The sequence below is a fragment of the Gymnoscopelus braueri genome, assembly GCF_963280865.1.
Source record: "Gymnoscopelus braueri genome assembly, chromosome: 18".
Lineage (NCBI taxonomy): Eukaryota > Metazoa > Chordata > Actinopteri > Myctophiformes > Myctophidae > Gymnoscopelus > Gymnoscopelus braueri.
Window position 1 is genome coordinate 34,185,943 of NC_137618.1, and position 18,177 is coordinate 34,204,119.

The following is an 18,177-nucleotide window of genomic DNA, read 5'->3' on the forward strand; positions in this document are numbered from 1 at the left end:
TTTAATCTAACCATAAATGTATCAGTAAAGTTTTATGGTGGATGAAATGTGCAGAATTTTTATTATGTTGCTGTAAAACATTATATCCAAGGTGAATACATTTTCGTGCCAAATCCCGTGAAGCACAAACAATGCATATACAGTAAGTGACATCATGGACAGCCCTTGCAGTGCAGTAGAATTAATCGTAAACCAATATCTCCATGTATAAAATAATGGATACAACAGCATTAGCACTGCTGTTATGTACAGTGCACATTCAAGGTTCATGTCCGCCTGACAATGGCCCCTCAACATATCCAGTGGATTAAACGTTGAAACAAACTTGACTGGGACAGGTCAGAGTAGTCTTTTCCTTTAAAGATGGCCTCCTGGTCACCCATGGCCAGCTTGATTAAAACCTCCTGGTCGATATCACTTCCTGCGGAGATCACTGTGGAGACGGCCTGTGCCCTACGCATGGCGCTTACAGCCTCTTCTAGGCTCTTATTATCGGTTACACCATCGGTGATGAAAACAAAGTTTATCTCTGCTTTGCGTCTCGTTTGGCGTGCGCCACCAGTAGTCAAGAGATTGTTGATTGCATAGAAGATGGCAGGCCCCACACTAGAGGAGGAATCCATGTACGTCATGTTTCTCAAGCCATCAGCGATGACGGCCGGGTCATGCGTTAGAGGAAAGACCAGGTGGTTCTCATTTTCTTTGCCGTACTCAAGCAGCGCCAGACGGGCACGCATGTGGTCAGTCTTACTCCGAGCTAAGGTCAAGGTATCTGCCACCCTCTGCAAAAATCCATGGACGTGGCGGAAGCTCTCCATGCCGAGACGCTCTGAGCCATCCAGCAGAAATACAACATCCACAGGCCTCTCGGCACAACTGGCCACATCTGACTCTGCAGTGATGGACACAATAAATCATTGATCAACCATTCAAGTGATGAAATCTAAACAGCCAGATATCAATATACAATTCAGTGTGGGTCAAAAGTAATAAATGCTACCGTTACTGTAAAACCAGTTTGGAGGGCCTCACTGAATTGGGGAGAGATTGTTTGGTAGGGCATATTCATATTGAAAAAAATACATTTAGGATGTCACATTGACCCACATATGCAGGCAAGTCATTGCTACTGCTTTTACTTGAGTAGTGGTCAACACAAGTAAATCTGGCTTCTACGTGAGTAATATTTAAGTCAACTAACAGTGCTGAAGGTGTTATAGTACTCTTTCCACCTCTGCAGTTCAGTTCACATAATGTTCATGTCTGACCGACACTGGCCCCTACTTAACGTGCATGCAGATGATGTTATACAGATAATTAGCTGACCATTCGCAACGCAAAGCTTACCCATTTTGCAGGGAAGATCGGGGCAAACAATCACCGGTTCTGGAAAAAAAGATGTATAAAGGTCTGTGCCATAAAAGCTAAGCGTTGTCATCCTACTGAACTAGGGTGTATACCAAATCACAGCTCAAAAATAGATACAATCTAGTTATATGAATCCTCACCTGGACAGAGCACAGTCTCCATCTGGTCAATGAAGTCCTCAGCCACCAGATCAACAAAACGCTTCATGGGTGTGACACGGTCCTTCCGCTGGCACGCTATAGATGTCAGGATCTCATCATCCTCAATCTGTCCAAACATATCCCCAACTCCGATGGCGTTGACCACCACACTATTGTCATGGCAGAGGTAGGAGAGAAGAGTGTCGTCGTCTTTCGGGTCAAAGCGCCCGTCCGTGATCACCACCACAGACACCTTGGCTTTGGCTCTGCGGCTGTCCCTGATGAGGTTGTCGTAGGTGAACTTTAGAGCTGAGGGGGTGAATGTGCCCCCGGCTATCCACTGTAGGTTCTTCACGGCTGTCTTGAAGGCAGACATGGAGTTAATGTTGGGGTCACTGAGATGAATGGCCTCAAAGGTCCCATTGTGACTGTACTGTACCACTCCAACTCTGGCACCTATAGGCAAGACAGGCATGTGTTAGGTACAATATTCAAACACTATGCCTCCCCATATACAGTACATTAGTTAAGCATCACATTTCTTTAAATAATTTCATACAAGTGACTTTCATATAGTGTGTATTTCACTAGCTGAAAAACAATATTTTAAATAATCTATTATCATTATTTTGCATATGAGGTGGTAAAACAGGTGTGATCTGTTCATTTAGAAAGCTGAAAATACACTTAAACTGATGGCAGTTCTCACTTTGACCTCACAGTCGTTGTCATTTCACGGCCAAAGCAATTACAGTACTGTCCAAGTACTTTTGGAGTTCATAGTGTATCTTAGCATGTGGGCTGATTATGTCTGTGGAAACAGTTGTCTAATGCGGCAGTCTCCATTTTCACTCCTTTTGAAAAAATGTCTGCAAAAGGATTTATACTGGTGCCCGTTTTCTTTTAATTTATTTTTCTTAGCTTTTGCTTAACTGTACCAGTAAGTGATGAGGGGTCATTTGCCATATTGCCAAGCCTGTTGATGGTGCTTATAACAAAGTTCTTCTCCAGGGTGAAGTTTGTCAGCCCAACACTCTCTGAGCTGTCGATGACAAACACAATGTCCAGAGCTCCACAGAGCTTCTCACAGTCTGGTGAAAGACAACGTTGGGTTCAGTGTATTGATGCAAAAAACACAACATGCTGTAACCGCTACTACACCTTTGTAATAATTATTTTATTTGCACACAATGTACTGTACACACACACACACACACACACACACACACACACACACACACACACACACACACACACACACACACACACACACACACACACACACACACACACACACACACACACGTGATAGCCGTTACTTACCACAACAACCACATGATTCCCTGATGTATGACATGACATCACATTCCTGCATTAAGCCACACACAGATTAGCATCGTCACAGCTATGAAAAAGTAGATCAATATTCATTTAAAAACAAATAATAATTAAGAAATCACTCACAGTGAGGCCTGGATCTCCTGCTGGTCCCATATCACCCTGTGGGTATAGAACAAAAGGCAAACATTTTCATTGTTATATGTTTTTTCATAAATCAATACCTTATACTTTGTTGTATGACAGCCAGGGTCACACAAAAGTAGTGAAAATAGCCAATCTACAAGCTCACAACGTGTTGCGATGTGTAGTGAGCTTGCACATCTGCTATTTTCACTATTTTTTAAAACATTTTGAAGATTTTCATCTATAATGAAATGCCAAAAATAGGGATGCCAGGCTGAAAGAGGTCTTTGCATTTTATAAGTATTTAAACAATGAAAAGTATTAACAATAGCGTGTGACTCAATAATCACTACATTGGATCCATATTGGAACACAGGTTATTTTTTTTCAATTTCCTGAAAAGTAATGGTGGGGTTTTGGACATACAAAGTTTCTACCCGACAGATTCTATTTTCTTACATCAGTTCCAGGCTCTCCTTTCGGGCCTCTCTTCCCTGCTTCACCTTGTAGGCCTGGCTCAGCCTGAAGAGTACAAAGTAGACATTTTTCGGTAGAAATTAGTAATTTCTCTGGAAAAGAGCTAGACATATTTTTGGTACATTTGGGATGTGATTCAACGAAATGCGACACTGGTCAATACTCTGGAATGAGTTTTTAATTCGATGTGGTTCCCTTTTATCATTCTTAGCAAATTTTATTACCACTCTACCAGTGGTATTGTCATACAATATCCATTTTTTGCCAGACCCATGGGGCCATCCTAGAATAGAATAGAATAGAATAGAATAGAATAGAATAGAATAGAATCCATTCTATTCTACCCATTATTGAAAGGACAATGTGCAACTGTCAGTCCCCTATTCTCAATGTCATGCTGTGTGCAAATGGCCAGCGATGTGCAAGTGTGTCCAAACATTACTTTCCGAAACCAACAATCCAAAAACATATACTCTGACTTTCCGCAGCGATTTGCCAGGTGTGTACTGTAGAACTTATTTTTTGTCAAAATGAAATTGAGTCATCGTCACATCATTATCAAGTAGATACTTCCCTCACACAATTTTGGCTGACATACAGTTCTATGTGTAAAAGTGACATTTCCCATTATGTCACAGTGACAGCTGCAGTAACTCACAATATCCAAGCCAGGCCAATTCCAGGGGGTCATTAAAGGACAAGTCCATGGAGATTTATGTCACCTGCACCTCTACAGATTTGATGAATTAATCTATTCTATTCTTGTCTTGATTGTTATTTAATAATTGTGTAGGAGCCATTTCATTTGATTTAATGTTTTTTGACTAAATGGCGCCCCCACTGGTCGCCTTCGAAAATGGCACCATGGTCCTATTAATCAGGCCACAGTAAGAAGAGAAACAGATTTTCAACCGCTTGCTCGCTGCCTCGCTCCCTACACACACACACACACACACACACACACACACACACACACACACACACACACACACACACACACACAGCGCAGATTATGAATGAAAGACTTTGTTAGAATCATTTTGAGTTTATTTGAACCCTTATGCTGCGCCTGTTTGTTTTGAAACCCTTTTAGTTAAGTCTGGAGCCTGTTCTTGTTTCGTTGTTTGCCCCCCGTTTTATTTGAAACTTTTACACAACTCCTTCCATAAATCAACCTGTTCGAATCCATCAAGATGCAACAATAAACAACATCGAGTAACGAGACAGCCCAAGTCAAGTGTTGTGGGCGCGTTGAAAAGACGTATCCTGGCGTAGATTGGCATATTGGCCCTACAAATTGTCTCCGCCAGGCTGAAGGCTTGGTTGAGACTAAAATAAACATTTGGATGAGTATGTGCCATGAAGCCACTTTCCATAATCGTTGATCTACTTCCTGCTCCTGATAAGCTTCCTGCATACACTGAGGATTCCAAATTTGTATGTTGTTTTGGTTCTGACATTTTAGTTGGTTAGGTGACTGTTGTCAATGTATTTACCGTAGTCCTTCAACACTTCTCCAAAACAATATCATAACTTTCCACTGTACTTAGTTTGAACTGGTTAACTTACAGGTTCTCCTGATGGTCCCTTGTCTCCAAGTTCTCCTTTGGTGCCACAATCACCTCTGCTCCCCCTAGGTCCTCTACTGCCTGGATCACCTCTGTCTCCCTGGGAATAAAGCCTCATTTATACTTTGTTGCACAGCTGCATCACTAGATGAAAACGAATGACTGTCGAAAATACAATCACAGTATAGTGACAGAAGCCAACGCTCTCACAAGAGACAGGTAAACTTACTGTGGGTCCTCTTGATCCTGGATAGCTGAATCCACCTCTTCCATCGTCTCCCTTTGGGAAGTAAGGAAACAATGTTATATTTATAGAGTTGCCATGTTCTTTACTAAGTTAAATAAGATGAAACATTTATTTAATGTTCAACGTTGTGGTTTTCTTCACAGATTTAGTGTGTAGGAAAAATAAGTTCCTCTTGGGCACACCTTTGGCCCACGCGGACCGTGCTCTCCTCTCGGTCCAGCATCACCAGGGTTTCCTCCAGTTCCCTGTAACAAGGAAGAGGATCCATTACAATGCACTGTCATCATCATTTGTATTGTATATACTGTTACATTGTACATATTGTTGCTGTCCGGCAGGAACCAGCTAACTCAATTTTTACGCTTTTGCATTTTTTTCCATAAATCAGTGCTACCAATGATAAGTATTAAAAAGTGCTTCTGACAAAACCAGCTAACTCCATTGGATCCTCAAACTTTCTTCTAAACCAGCTTACTCCATCAAAGGGGGGTGGAGTTAGCTGGTTTAGCTGACTCCAGGCTCCACCCCCTTTTGACCTCCAACCTCACTGTGAGCTTGGAGGTCCATTCAGCTGTTCTTATCAGCAGAGATATCTACATTCATCTTCCAGGTCAAACTAAGGGAGATAACAAATGGGTAGATTGTGATAGTGGGCTAAATATTTCGAAGCAATCTTAAACAATTAGCATTAGCAAAGGTAAGTATTCCAGCTTTTCAAATAAGTAATAGAATTATTTAAGCCTTTATTATTACAGTGACTATTGGAATACAGACAATAAAAATGCCAGCACGTTTTGACCAGAAGGTCTTTATCACACACACCCTGATGAAGGCCTTCCGGTCATTTTTATTGTCTGTTAATAAAGGCTTTTAATTTATGTTCCTATTCCTGTAGTTACTGAAGAGTGCTGAAGAGTATTTTTTGCTTACTTTGAAGAGCTGTAATAATTACATTTTTGTTGTTTGATCCACATGAGCACCCAAACTTAGAAAACAACATACATTTCCCCCAGTGCTGCCTTGGGCTCCTGGTTGGCCCCGTGGCCCTGGTAGACCCAGGTCCCCCTGAAAGAGCAGGACAGTACCACAGACAAAACACCATTACTGACCATTGGTTTTGCTGCTAGTCAAAATACACACAAAATCATTCAATTTGCATAAGTTTCTCAAGGTGAATTAGAAAGTTATGGACTCAATGTCCAGTGAACGTTCGTTTTTTTTAAATAAAAGCCTCGGATCAGGCTGTCCTCCTGGCAGAATTTCAAGAAGGAGTAACATTAGTGGAACTGGAAAATGTGAAATGTCTTACAGTTGCTGAGTCATCTCTTCAAAAGCACTCACATCTCCTGTCCTCTCACCTTTGTGCCCTTTAATCCATCTTCCCCCGCATGACCTCTGATTCCCTCTGGCCCTCGTTCGCCCTCAAAACAAATGAACAAGTTTCACCAGGCAGCATTAATCATAATAATAATAACAATATATACAGAGCATATTTCTAAGTGTAGTCACTGTAATCTTCATGCTGTTAACAAACCATGTAGATAATCTGTCTGTGGGAGAAACTGTGAAACATTCTACTGCAGTGCTGAGTTGTACTGGAAAAGTGATCTTGCAACAGTATGGACAAAGACTTCTTGAAATTATTTTTCTTGCCTTGCTCAGAACAGTATTATTTGGGCGTGTGGATGATAAATCTGCTGGGAGAACATTGTTTCTGCACCCTTTTATCTCTATCGCTATCTTTGTCCCCAGACTATTTCCCTCTCTGCCAACTTTTTTTCATTCAATCTTTCTACTTTCATCGTTTAATTATTTCCATGCTAAATGTTGTTTCATTGTTGTTTGTATAAGTTTATGCTGCTGACTTCTTGGCGTCATCTCCTTGGAAGGGATTTCTGTTCTCAGTGGGACTGTTTTAACCCATTAAAACCAGGTAAGCATCTGTGTCATTTTAGATTTCTTTGGCTATTCAAAAATAGCAGATGTACAAGCTCATAGCGCGTCACTTCGTGCCGCCCTATGATCTTGTAGATCTGCTATTTTTGTAAAATCATGAAAATCGGTGCAAACTTTTGAATATACATTTATTTTTAAAGCAAACATTTTTTAACTTTTCTTTGCTTCTGGAGGTCCCTGGAACAATTTTTTTTTGAGATGGGAGTCCACAGCCAAATACATAATTTTGGGGGTCCTTGACATGAAAACGTTTGAGAACCACTGATATAGCAGGTTTTTCAGAAACCTGTAGGATTTTGAAGACATTTTTAGAATCAAAAAGGTTACATGAAAATACGAAAACCTCAATGAAGTAAAAATCTTTTACATCCTACAGTATGTGTCGTAGACATCTGTAAGAGTGTTAAAAGTACCTTCTCGCCATTTGGCCCAACACGTCCTTGTTTTCCCTTAGGTCCATAATCTCCTCTCCTACCCTGGTGACATTTATGTTACAATTATTCATAATAGACTTACAAATACAATATAAAAAACAACAATAACAAAATAAAGTATTGGATTACAGGTTCGCCTTTTGGTCCAGATTCCCCTCCAATGCCCTACAAGAAAAAAGAAAGTGTCATTTACAATACACTTCATAACTTAAAGGTAGGGTAAGTGATATTTTTTGGTTAAAACAAAAAGTATTTTGTTAAAAGGTTAAAATACTATATTCTGATAGTAATCATTGCTATAGAGTGTTTTTTCAGTAACAGATGTCTCCCTGTCTCTCCAGCTCTTTAATAAACAGAAAATACATTTTTCGGTAGGTGTCAAAATCTCAGCCAATCAGGAGAAAGTACCTATTTTTAAGCTTAATTTGTATAGTGTTCCAGTTCCAATTTTGTCTGCTCATTTCTTAGTGTCATCACTTCCAATTTCACTTGTTTAATCTATATCCTGATTTAATTCTCGGTCCTGGTTGGATAAAATTGGAAATGAAACTGAAACTGAAACAAAAATGCATTTTCTGTTTAATTAAGAGGTGGAGAGACAAGGAGACTCCTAATACTGAACAAACACTCTATAGCAATGAGTACTATCAGAATATAGAGCTATTTAACACTTATTTTAACCAATGCAAATCACTTACCCTACCTTTAATAACAGCTATAATTGTACAAACAAACAAATAAATAACCATAATAATAATAACCTGTAATCCCTTTGTTCCTGGCAGCCCTGCATAGCCAGGATTTCCTATGTCACCCTGTATGAGAAGAACATTTTGCTCATTCATTGGAGTCAAGGTACAGGAGAGTATACATTTGCACAGAATATTTTATGTAATGTGTTTATACCTTTGGCCCAGGATCACCATTGGGGCCAGACGGCCCAGGTTTCCCAGGGCGACCTGGATGGCCCTAAAAATAGAACATACAAAATAGAAAAACCATGGTCTTAAACCAGCTTGTTTTTGTGTTTAACAGTTTACATTTGCAAAATAGTATTATCTCGAGACAGACTGTTGGCTCACACAATATTCAGATGCTTCCATGTAACAAGCTGTACATCGGAAGCACTGAAAATGCATAGAAAATAAAGTGGATACCCCCCCCCCCACACACACACACACACACACACACACACACACACACACACACACACACACACACACACACACACACACACACACACACACACACACACACACACACACACACACACTTCTGCTTCGCTTTTGCTGTTGCGTAACTACTGGAAACCAAATAAGATATTTAAAAGATATTTTAAAAGATATTTTCATGAATAATAATGACAAACAGATGACCGTTTCCTGTCACAACTTTTGCGATGGGGAGTTAACAACCTTTGTGGCATTCGAAGTTTTGTGGAACAGTGGTTTAAATTTGGACAATTTCAACCATTCAATTTAGTTGTGCTGTACAAACCTCCTGTCCTTCATGTCCAGGTGCCCCAGTGCCACCAGCTTCTCCTGCATAGCCATCTGGCCCCTTTCAGAACAAAACAGAAAAAACGTTTCCCTCTGAAATGCATTTTTCATTAAAAAACTATGTTTTTATAATATCACACACACACACACACACACACACACACACACACACACACACACACACACAGTCACACAATTAATTTTTTTAAGTGACATTGATTATAATATGGAAGCGTATTGCTGCCATGGCAGGAAAACAACTTACATGACAACTCATCATGTAACTTATCACCTTATAACGTGAAACGTTTCAGGTTTTAACAAGATAAGTTATCACGTTATTACATGATCACTTATCACGTTACATTATAACGTGAAACATTTTACGTTGCTTTTTATCTAGTTATAATAACATTGTTACGGGTGTGGTGTTGCTGTGTGTCTGTGTTTTATGTTCCTTGTGTTTTGCAGAGTCGTAACGAACATGAAAAAAGGTATCAATATCTTGTTATAATGTGAAAAACATCTTGTTTTTGTGAAAAGCTTTTTCTGTTATAATGTGATAGGGTTCCCCCCCCCGGCATGGCAGCAATATGCTTGCGTAATTATGGGATGAACCTTGCTGAGGAAAACATTGCCATCAAGCTCCACCTTGATAACAGCACATGATAAAAAATACATGTTTCGATTTTAATTTCATTCGTTTATTTGGGAGGTACAACAATACATAAAATGCACTGTAAATACATATAATTTAGCAAGAGATGCAAATTCTCTCATTTTGTCCCCAACATAAAAAACAAGTAACATACAAAACAGTGTATATACTGTATGAACAGATATTCTGTATGAATGTTGGACTCACCATGTCTCCTGGATCACCTTTGCAGCCAGGAGCTCCAATTCGCCCAACTTTACCCTGAAGACACCGACAACCATATCAGTTTCCATATACGTAGGTGTCACCCACAATTCTGTTCCAGTAACATGTAGTAAAGGACTCAGTAAAGGAGTCTCACCTTTTGTCCATCTGTTCCATTCCTACCATGCAATCCAGCAACGCCCTGAGTAGTAACAAGTCAGTCAGCATAGAACATATTAAACTGAGAAGAGGCGAATATACAAATGTAGACATCAAAGACAATGGTATTCACCTTTGCTCCACTGGCTCCAATTTCACCCTGTCCAAAAATAAGCCACACGTAGATACAAATTAAAATGTAATTTTTTAAAGATTGAAATGCAAAAGCTTGAACATGAACATTAATCTTACCTTTTCACCCATACCACCAATCTCTCCCTGTATGGCAGCACAACACAAGACATGTTTAAGAGACATATATAATACAGAATGTGAATGTCTCTGCAACATGTTGGATCATTGATCAACAAACCTTTTGACCAGGTCGTCCAATTGGGCCTTCAATACCAGGATCACCCTGTGACATAAGATACACAAATTTTATACAGTGCAGCTTTTTGGTATGAATTCTTTGTATGACTGCACATATTAAACTGAACAATATTACAGTATTGTAGACTGCTGCAAATTCCTGTGGTCAGAGTCCCTACTTACTAGATGACCCCTTTCACCTTTCAGTCCTGAAAGACCACTACCTCCTTTTGCACCCTGAAATGAAATAAAAAATATTGATGTTTTAAGATGGGTGTAAAGCAAAAACGTATACTTCTTAATGATTTCTTAGCATCCTCACCTTTGTACCTCGATAACCTTTTGGCCCAGGAATACCAGGAGTTTCCAGGCATGTATGTTGGTAACACTGTGAAATGGTGGATACAAATTATTTAAGCTGTGGAAACCTCTGAAAACATTAACACTAATATTACTAAAGCAAGAGAAAAGCTAGAGATTTGTAAGTTGTCTGATGGATAAAAGCTTACTGCGGAGGATTTTTGCAATGTTTTTGATTTGGATAATTATGGGGTATAATGCGAAAGCAGTTCCCAGAGAGAACCTGATACTCTGTTTCGAAAAACAGTTTGAAATTGCAGCCTAATCTAAAATAGTCTTACCTGTAAATAGGCTTGATATTTCTGTAAATAAAATAAAAGAGGAAGTACTTATGTTATATATTATATAAGCATATAATTTGTATACACACACACACACACACACACACACACACACACACACACACACACACACACACACACACACACACACACACACACACACACACACACACACACACACACACACACACGTATATATATAGGGTTAGGGTTGATTCACCATGGCTTTTATGATACGGTCAATGGTTTTATTTTTCATTATTTTTGGTCGTCCGTCAACGATCTCCACAGCTATGTAGTCATCTCTGTACACGTCGGAGGGGGAGTCAGCGATCTCCTTCATTCCTATTTCATCTATATTCCTGGAGGCTGCCACTGAAAAGATGTGGATCCCTTTCTCCCTGGCCCTCTCTGCTGACACCTTGATCCCTCCACATGGGTTTCCTGTCACATGTCCATCAGTGATCACCACGGAAAACAGGGCAGTCTTTGTTGAAGGCTTGTGGTGGGTCATCTCATAAGTCATGTTGGTTAGGGCACAGTCGATGTAGGTGCCTTTGCCCAGGTATTCAATCCCACTTAAGCTCCTGATGAAGCTCTCTCTGGTGTTGAACTGGCTGAAGACCACTTGCTTCTGGGAGAAGTGGAGTCCTCCTATGGACCAGGTGAACCTGACTTGGTCCCTGTACACTTCATCAGTAAGATCCTCGGCAAAAATCTTGGTGAACTCCTTGATATATTCCACTAGTATACCAGCAGGGTACTCTTGTAGGGCGATGGTCTCAGACGTGTCGATGGTGAAATGTAGCCGGATAGGACAATCAATAACCTCTGAGAGAGCACAATATATTAACACAGGTCTAAACACATGTAGAAGTTCATGCAACTGTAAACAGTCAAATCTCATACTGAGATTTATCCATTTGTACACCGTCACTAAATTCTCACTAAAGTGACCTAAACATTTCTGAGTGTACAAATATAACCAAATGGACCCTTACGAGTACATTTGGTTACATACATTTTGTACAATTTCACTTAAGTCCCACTAAAGTGACCCAGGCCAGAATCCAGACTCAGAGCTTTTACAGGCTACTTAACTCACTCTCACAACCTGTAGGTGATGGCGGTTTGACAGGGGGTGGAGTCGGTTTCGGTTGGTCACCTGGTCCTGGAAATGGCCTTGGTCCACGAGGGCTGAAATCCCCTTGAGGGGTTGCAGCTTGGAGAATGCACAGAAAGAGGAACCCTGAGACCAGCATCATGGTGCTCAACCCTGAGGAGAAAGGACAGCGGGGTGGATAGGATAGTGTTTGAAGCAGCTTTCTGATGCTCCCTTTGCACAGCAGGAAATGGCTGTCAAACAAGTGAGTCCTCCCAGAAGGCATCTCCAGAGGGCTTTGGAATGTTTAGAGTTGTTTTAAACAATGTCAAGGAATAGCCACACTTGGAGTATAAGCACACGATATAACATAAAATAAAATGGTGAAATGGAACTGTTGGCTGCCACATCGCACCTTCTGTAGGCTACTTTACATTCAGATTACATTTAATTTAGTAGGTATTACAACGTATATCTTACTGTATCATGCTACAGTGCATCAATCGATTAGATACTACATTGCCATATTATCTTCAAAAAGCTATGCGTTTAGAATCAAGCAGATCCAAATAAGTTCTTAACAACCATTATGTGAAACAATTAACTTAACTATTAAAGAGCTTACACTACCTTTGCCAACTTCTTGTGCCGACTCCACTCCACACAGCATTGTTGGAAAAATGAGGGTATGAAGTTTAGTCTAGCCTGCTACCAGCCGGCTAATGAGGATGTATTAAAAAAAAACACCGTTTGCGAAAAGTCGGTCTGTAATTGAGGCAAATTCCACAGACTATAAACAACAGATTGCCATCTTCATCGGAAAGTACCCATATCAGTGGAGTGGATCGGGGTCAGCTCTTGGTCGAGTAGCGCTTCATCTGCGTGCACGCACAGGCGCTCCGCGCGTAATGGGGCGCGTATCTGTCCGACTCCGAAACACAGCCCAGTGCAGTGTGTGAGCCCAATATCTCAAATAGCCTACTCAGTGCTGGAAAAAGTACTCAAATGTTTTACTTAAGTAAAAGTATCAATACTGCAATGTAGAAATTACTCTGTTACAAGTAAAAGTCCGGGATTCTAAATTTACTTGAGTAAAAGTACAAAAGTATTGGTATCAAAGTGTTGGCCTACTTAAAGTACAACTTTAAGTAGGCCTACAAAAAGTACCAAAAGTAGAAAGTAGTCATTATGCAGAAACGTCCCTTTTCACAAGTTTTCAAATGTATAAAATGTAGCCTATATATGTTTTGAAAATAGCAGATCTACAAGCTCACAATTCTTTGCATGGTGACTGTGAGCTTGTAGATCGGCTATTTTCAAGTGGCCGAAATGTAAATAGGGCTGAAGTGGTTAAAGTATCTTTTGTAATAATAATCAAAATCTACAAAGTAGCCTAACTAGTAACTAAAGTTTTGAAATAATTGCAGTGGATTAAAAGTATAATATTTGCTTCTGGGATGTAGTGGAGTAGAAGTAAAAGTATAGGCTAATGAAAATTGGAAATACTCAAGTAAAGTGAAAATACCTCAAAATTAATAATAATAATAATAATAATAATGAATTGCATTTATATGGCGCTTTTCTAAGTACTCAAACTTACTCAAAGCGCTTTACAATGGTTCATTCATTCATACAGGGGGGGGCATTGGGAGGTGGAGCGGCGAACAGTCGACGCCAGCGTCCCCACTTTTCCCACATTCACACACCAATGGTGGCAAGCTAGCGCCGACCGAATCATTGGAGGCAATGTAGGGTTCAGTGTCTTGCCCAAGGACACTTCGACATGTGGACAGGAGGAGTTGGGATTCGAACCGCCGACCCACGGATCAATGGACGACCTGCTCTACCTCCTGAGCCACAGCCGCCCTAAAATTGTCAAAATTGTACTTATGAGTATACAGTAGGCCTACTTGAGTAAATGTACTTAGTTACTTAACACCACTGCAAATACTCGGCAACTCAGCTGTTGGAAATCACATGCTGTAATCACTGGTTCTGCTCCAAATTCTTGGCCCTTGGCAGAGGTCAAACAGCAGAATATACTCATTTTCGCAAGATAGTTCTCGGACGTTTGAGCTAAGATCTAAAGCTGATTTGCCAAGAGGTGCCATTTGTGAATATTTCGTGTGTAATGTTGCCGAGTAGAGTAGCTAATTGTCACCTAATGTTCCCCTAAAATCCCTAAATGTTTTTTAAAATGCCTTGTTTTATAGTGTAGACTACTCTATTTGCCTAGTGCACTTTGTTGATATAATAAAGACGTAATTTGCATTCCTCGGCGGACAGTCAGTCCTAAATGATTGTGTCTACAGATCAGCCTCCAGACGGCTTCATTCCCTTACATGGAGTGAGCTGTGTGTCTCCTCCAGCTTTGTGTATATCTCAAGGCTGTAGCATGGATGATGTATGCGTCTCTCCAGCTTCTTTCCAACTGTTGCTTCTATAATCTATGTCTCGCAGTGTCGGCCACTGACTGGACACATCTTTACTTAAAGGGCCATAGGCCTACTGTCTTTCAACAAAATTGCTTTATTCGTGGTATGTCGTGTTTGTTTATGCTCTTGGCTATTCAATAAATGTTACAGAATGTTTTTTTTGGGTCAATGTTAGTAGCCAGTCTACTCAATGTACGCCCTCTAATATTTGAGCTTGAAATGCTGCAGTTTTAAATAGCTATTTTTTTGAATGGCTTATTGTTTTGTAGTAGCTAATACAATAAATGCCTTTCTATAGAACACTGCAGTTAAATATCATTGGAATAACCACATATGATACAGTTGAAGGTTAAATCATCTGCTCAAATAAAAATCAGGTGGAAAAGAAATCGGTGCCTTTGATGAGTTTATATTGCTCCCTTAATAATGACTCCCTACTGCCTTATGCTGCCTTATTATTGACTCGCTACTTGCCTTATGCTGCCCTATGCTCCCTTATTACTGACTCCCTGCTGCTCCCTACTGTCTTTTTAAATGGCACTGCAGTCCTGTTTGTGTTGTAATCAGCTGCTAATTAGTTGCAGGTGGGGGCCTGCCCCATGTGCGTCTGCATGCAAGGTGCATGTATGTGTGGTGCACTATGCCTCCTGTTTGTGTTAAATTAATGCAATTCTGTCAGGACAACTCATGAATGGATAAAGGACAACTCATGAAGGATATTTTTTTTTAATTTAATATAAAATTAGCAATATATTTATTATGGTTTGGCAATGAATTGGATCTGCTTTTAGGTACTCTGATAAAGCGCATCTGTCAACCATAGGGACTCCGACTCCCCTGTACATAAACAGCAGATCCAAAACGACAGGTGGTGGAGGGTGAGCAGCAATTTTTTAGCAAGACAGCAGTGGTGAGAGCAGCAGCATCAGCATGAGCAGCAGCAAAAGCAAGCAGGGCTGAGTATAGCCCTGGTTCAGAGCGTTAGTGAGTTCCCTCTAACGCCCTGGAAGACCCCTCGCTCTGCGCATGTACAAGGAATTCCACTGCCCTGCCAGCGCTCAAGAGTAGTGAAAATAAACAAAACCATTTCGCTACTCACCGAAGCAAAGGCTGTTTTGTGTTGTTGAAAGTCTATTCTCCGCACTGGGGATCCTCTCAGCACCCCACCTACTCTGTAAAATACACTTTTTGGGCAGAAAATAAAATATGTCAGCGAGACGGAAATTATTTTTATTTACTCCACAGTGCCCTCTACAGATTTTGGTTAAAGGAGGAGTTCACCCAAAAAATTACTTATTTTCTATCAATTACACACCCCATGAAGCCTTGATTTCATGGATTTATTTTTGTTTTTGTGGCATTCCTAAAATAATAATTTGATGACCGTGTGTATTTCCGGTAGGAGACACAAATAATCTACTTTGTGTCTCCTACCGGATACATTAGCCGGTAGGAGACGGGAATCAAATTATTAGCTTAGGAATGCGACAAAAACAAAAAATAATCCATGGATTCAAGGCTTCATAGGGTGTGCAATTGATAGAAAATAAGTCATTTTTTGGGTGAACTCCTCCTTTAATGAAATTGTGAAATCCTCCAGATCTGTAGAGGGCACTGTGGAGTAAATACAATTTAATTCCGTCTCGCTGACATATTTTATTTTCTGCCCAAAAAGTGTATTTTACAGAGTAGGTGGGGTGCTGAGAGGCTCCCCAGTGCGGAGAATAGACTTTCAACAACACAAAACAGCCTTTGCTTCAGTGAGTAGCGAAATGGTTTTGTTTATTTTCACTACTCTTGAGCGCTGGCAGGGCAGTGGAATTCCTTGTACATGCGCAGAGCGAGGGGTCTTTCAGGGCGTTAGAGGGAACTCACTAACGCTCTGAACCAGGGCTAGGCTGAGTAGTGCAAACTTCCAGCTTTAGAGCGGTCTGAGAATGAAATGAGGGTGTGATTGGATGAGTGGATGTGGAGCTGAGGTGGCCCAATGGTCAGCCGCCAACAACTGCACTGAGTTCCCTGACAGAACTTGCTTTGCGCATGTCTGTGCTAAGCGCAACGCTCATTTAGTTGCAGCTTTGTGTTGCAATCAGTCACAGCTATTTATGCCATACTCATACAGACATGCATACATACAAACAAACACACAAAGTCACTTGTAGAAGCGGCTGGCAAGGCGCACCGCTTAAAAAGGGTGAGGAGATCGGCAGGGATCAGGGGCCACCCCAGGATAAACAGAGATCCCGTACAGGTTAGGAACACAGCAAACAAGGCAATATAGTTTAAGGCACACCAATGGACATGGCACATTAACGCTTGCCTTACACCCTCTATACAGGGGGAACGGTATATGGCAAGCTTTTAAACACAAGTATGAACCGAACCCTCAACACAAGAGGCACTGCAAGTTATCAGTTCAAACCACAATGATCCCTGCATTCCATATAAGCATCATTAAGGGAACACCACACCTGTGGACTTATGTGGAAACCCCTTCTCCACCTGCACTGTACTTGGAGCGTTTTTTCCCCCGTCTACACCAAATCTCTTCACCAAAAATAGCTGATATACAAGCTCACAACGCATCACACCGCGACACGTTGTGAGCTTGTAGATCTGCTATTTTTGGCAAATGTTCCCCCCAGAATAGGCATGCTGGGGCTCAAGTGGTTAAAATCATAAACATTAACATGCCTATACACATAATAAACAAATACATATATTTGTAGATTACAGTTGCATGGAAACATTCTATGTGATGGCACTGTTGGGACGGTAATATCTGCTTAGGCTACTTCTGACTGCCATGAGACCAAAATCTAATCTTCATTGTTCCCCTGTTACAGAGAAAGGGGCGTTCTTCCTTGCAGGCACAATAGTAGGCTATTACAGGTGACCTAGCTGTCTTTTCACGCTCTTTGATTTTAGTCATGTTTTCAATACATCAGTGACGGGCAGGTGTCTGCTGCAGCAACAGCAGTGAGGTCATTCGATTGTCCTGGTGATTGAAACTCTGCCTCATTTAACTTCAAGTTCAGATATGCCGTTGTAAAAACATTATTCAAAGAACTTATAGATGACTCAGCAGGTTGTAGTCATTTGAGGGGAAGACTCCCATTCTACAGGCATTACTGTACTGTTTTTGTACTGTAGATTTGACTAGTTCTGAATGCTTTTTATGCTCTAATTGGCATCAATTTTGAACAGAGATCAGAATAAAAATGTACAGTATACTAAGCTTTATAATAATAATAATAATAATAAACTTTATTTGTATAGCACCTTTCATGACATGAAATGCAGCTCAAAGTGCTTTACAGAGCAAGAATACAATTACAGTTAGAACCAATTTAACAATAAAGCAAACAAAGATAAAATAAAATAAAATAAAAGCAAGCAAAAGCAAAGGCATAAAACAACATTAAAATAGGGAATACAGTGAGGAATTAAAAA

General features: G+C 40.4%; 1 protein-coding gene across 1 annotated transcript; it reads right to left on the reverse strand.

Annotated features, from left to right (window-relative positions):
• Positions 1 to 42: 42 nt before the first annotated feature.
• On the reverse strand, positions 43 to 13,064 carry LOC308073699 (collagen alpha-2(VI) chain-like). The gene is made up of 28 exons (XM_080412767.1): positions 12,920 to 13,064; positions 12,293 to 12,463; positions 11,408 to 12,018; positions 11,188 to 11,208; positions 10,869 to 10,934; positions 10,730 to 10,783; positions 10,548 to 10,592; positions 10,427 to 10,453; positions 10,308 to 10,334; positions 10,173 to 10,217; positions 10,019 to 10,072; positions 9,152 to 9,214; positions 8,561 to 8,623; positions 8,416 to 8,469; positions 7,784 to 7,819; positions 7,634 to 7,696; positions 6,623 to 6,685; positions 6,267 to 6,329; positions 5,447 to 5,509; positions 5,247 to 5,297; positions 5,019 to 5,117; positions 3,432 to 3,494; positions 2,973 to 3,008; positions 2,832 to 2,877; positions 2,447 to 2,599; positions 1,509 to 1,964; positions 1,348 to 1,386; positions 43 to 892 (listed from the first exon to the last, which is right to left on the reverse strand). The coding sequence occupies exons 1-28, from the start codon at positions 12,957 to 12,959 to the stop codon at positions 291 to 293; spliced, it is 3,174 nt and encodes a 1,057-aa protein (XP_080268893.1). The 5' UTR covers positions 12,960 to 13,064; the 3' UTR covers positions 43 to 290.
• Between the last annotated feature and the right edge of the window lie 5,113 nt (positions 13,065 to 18,177).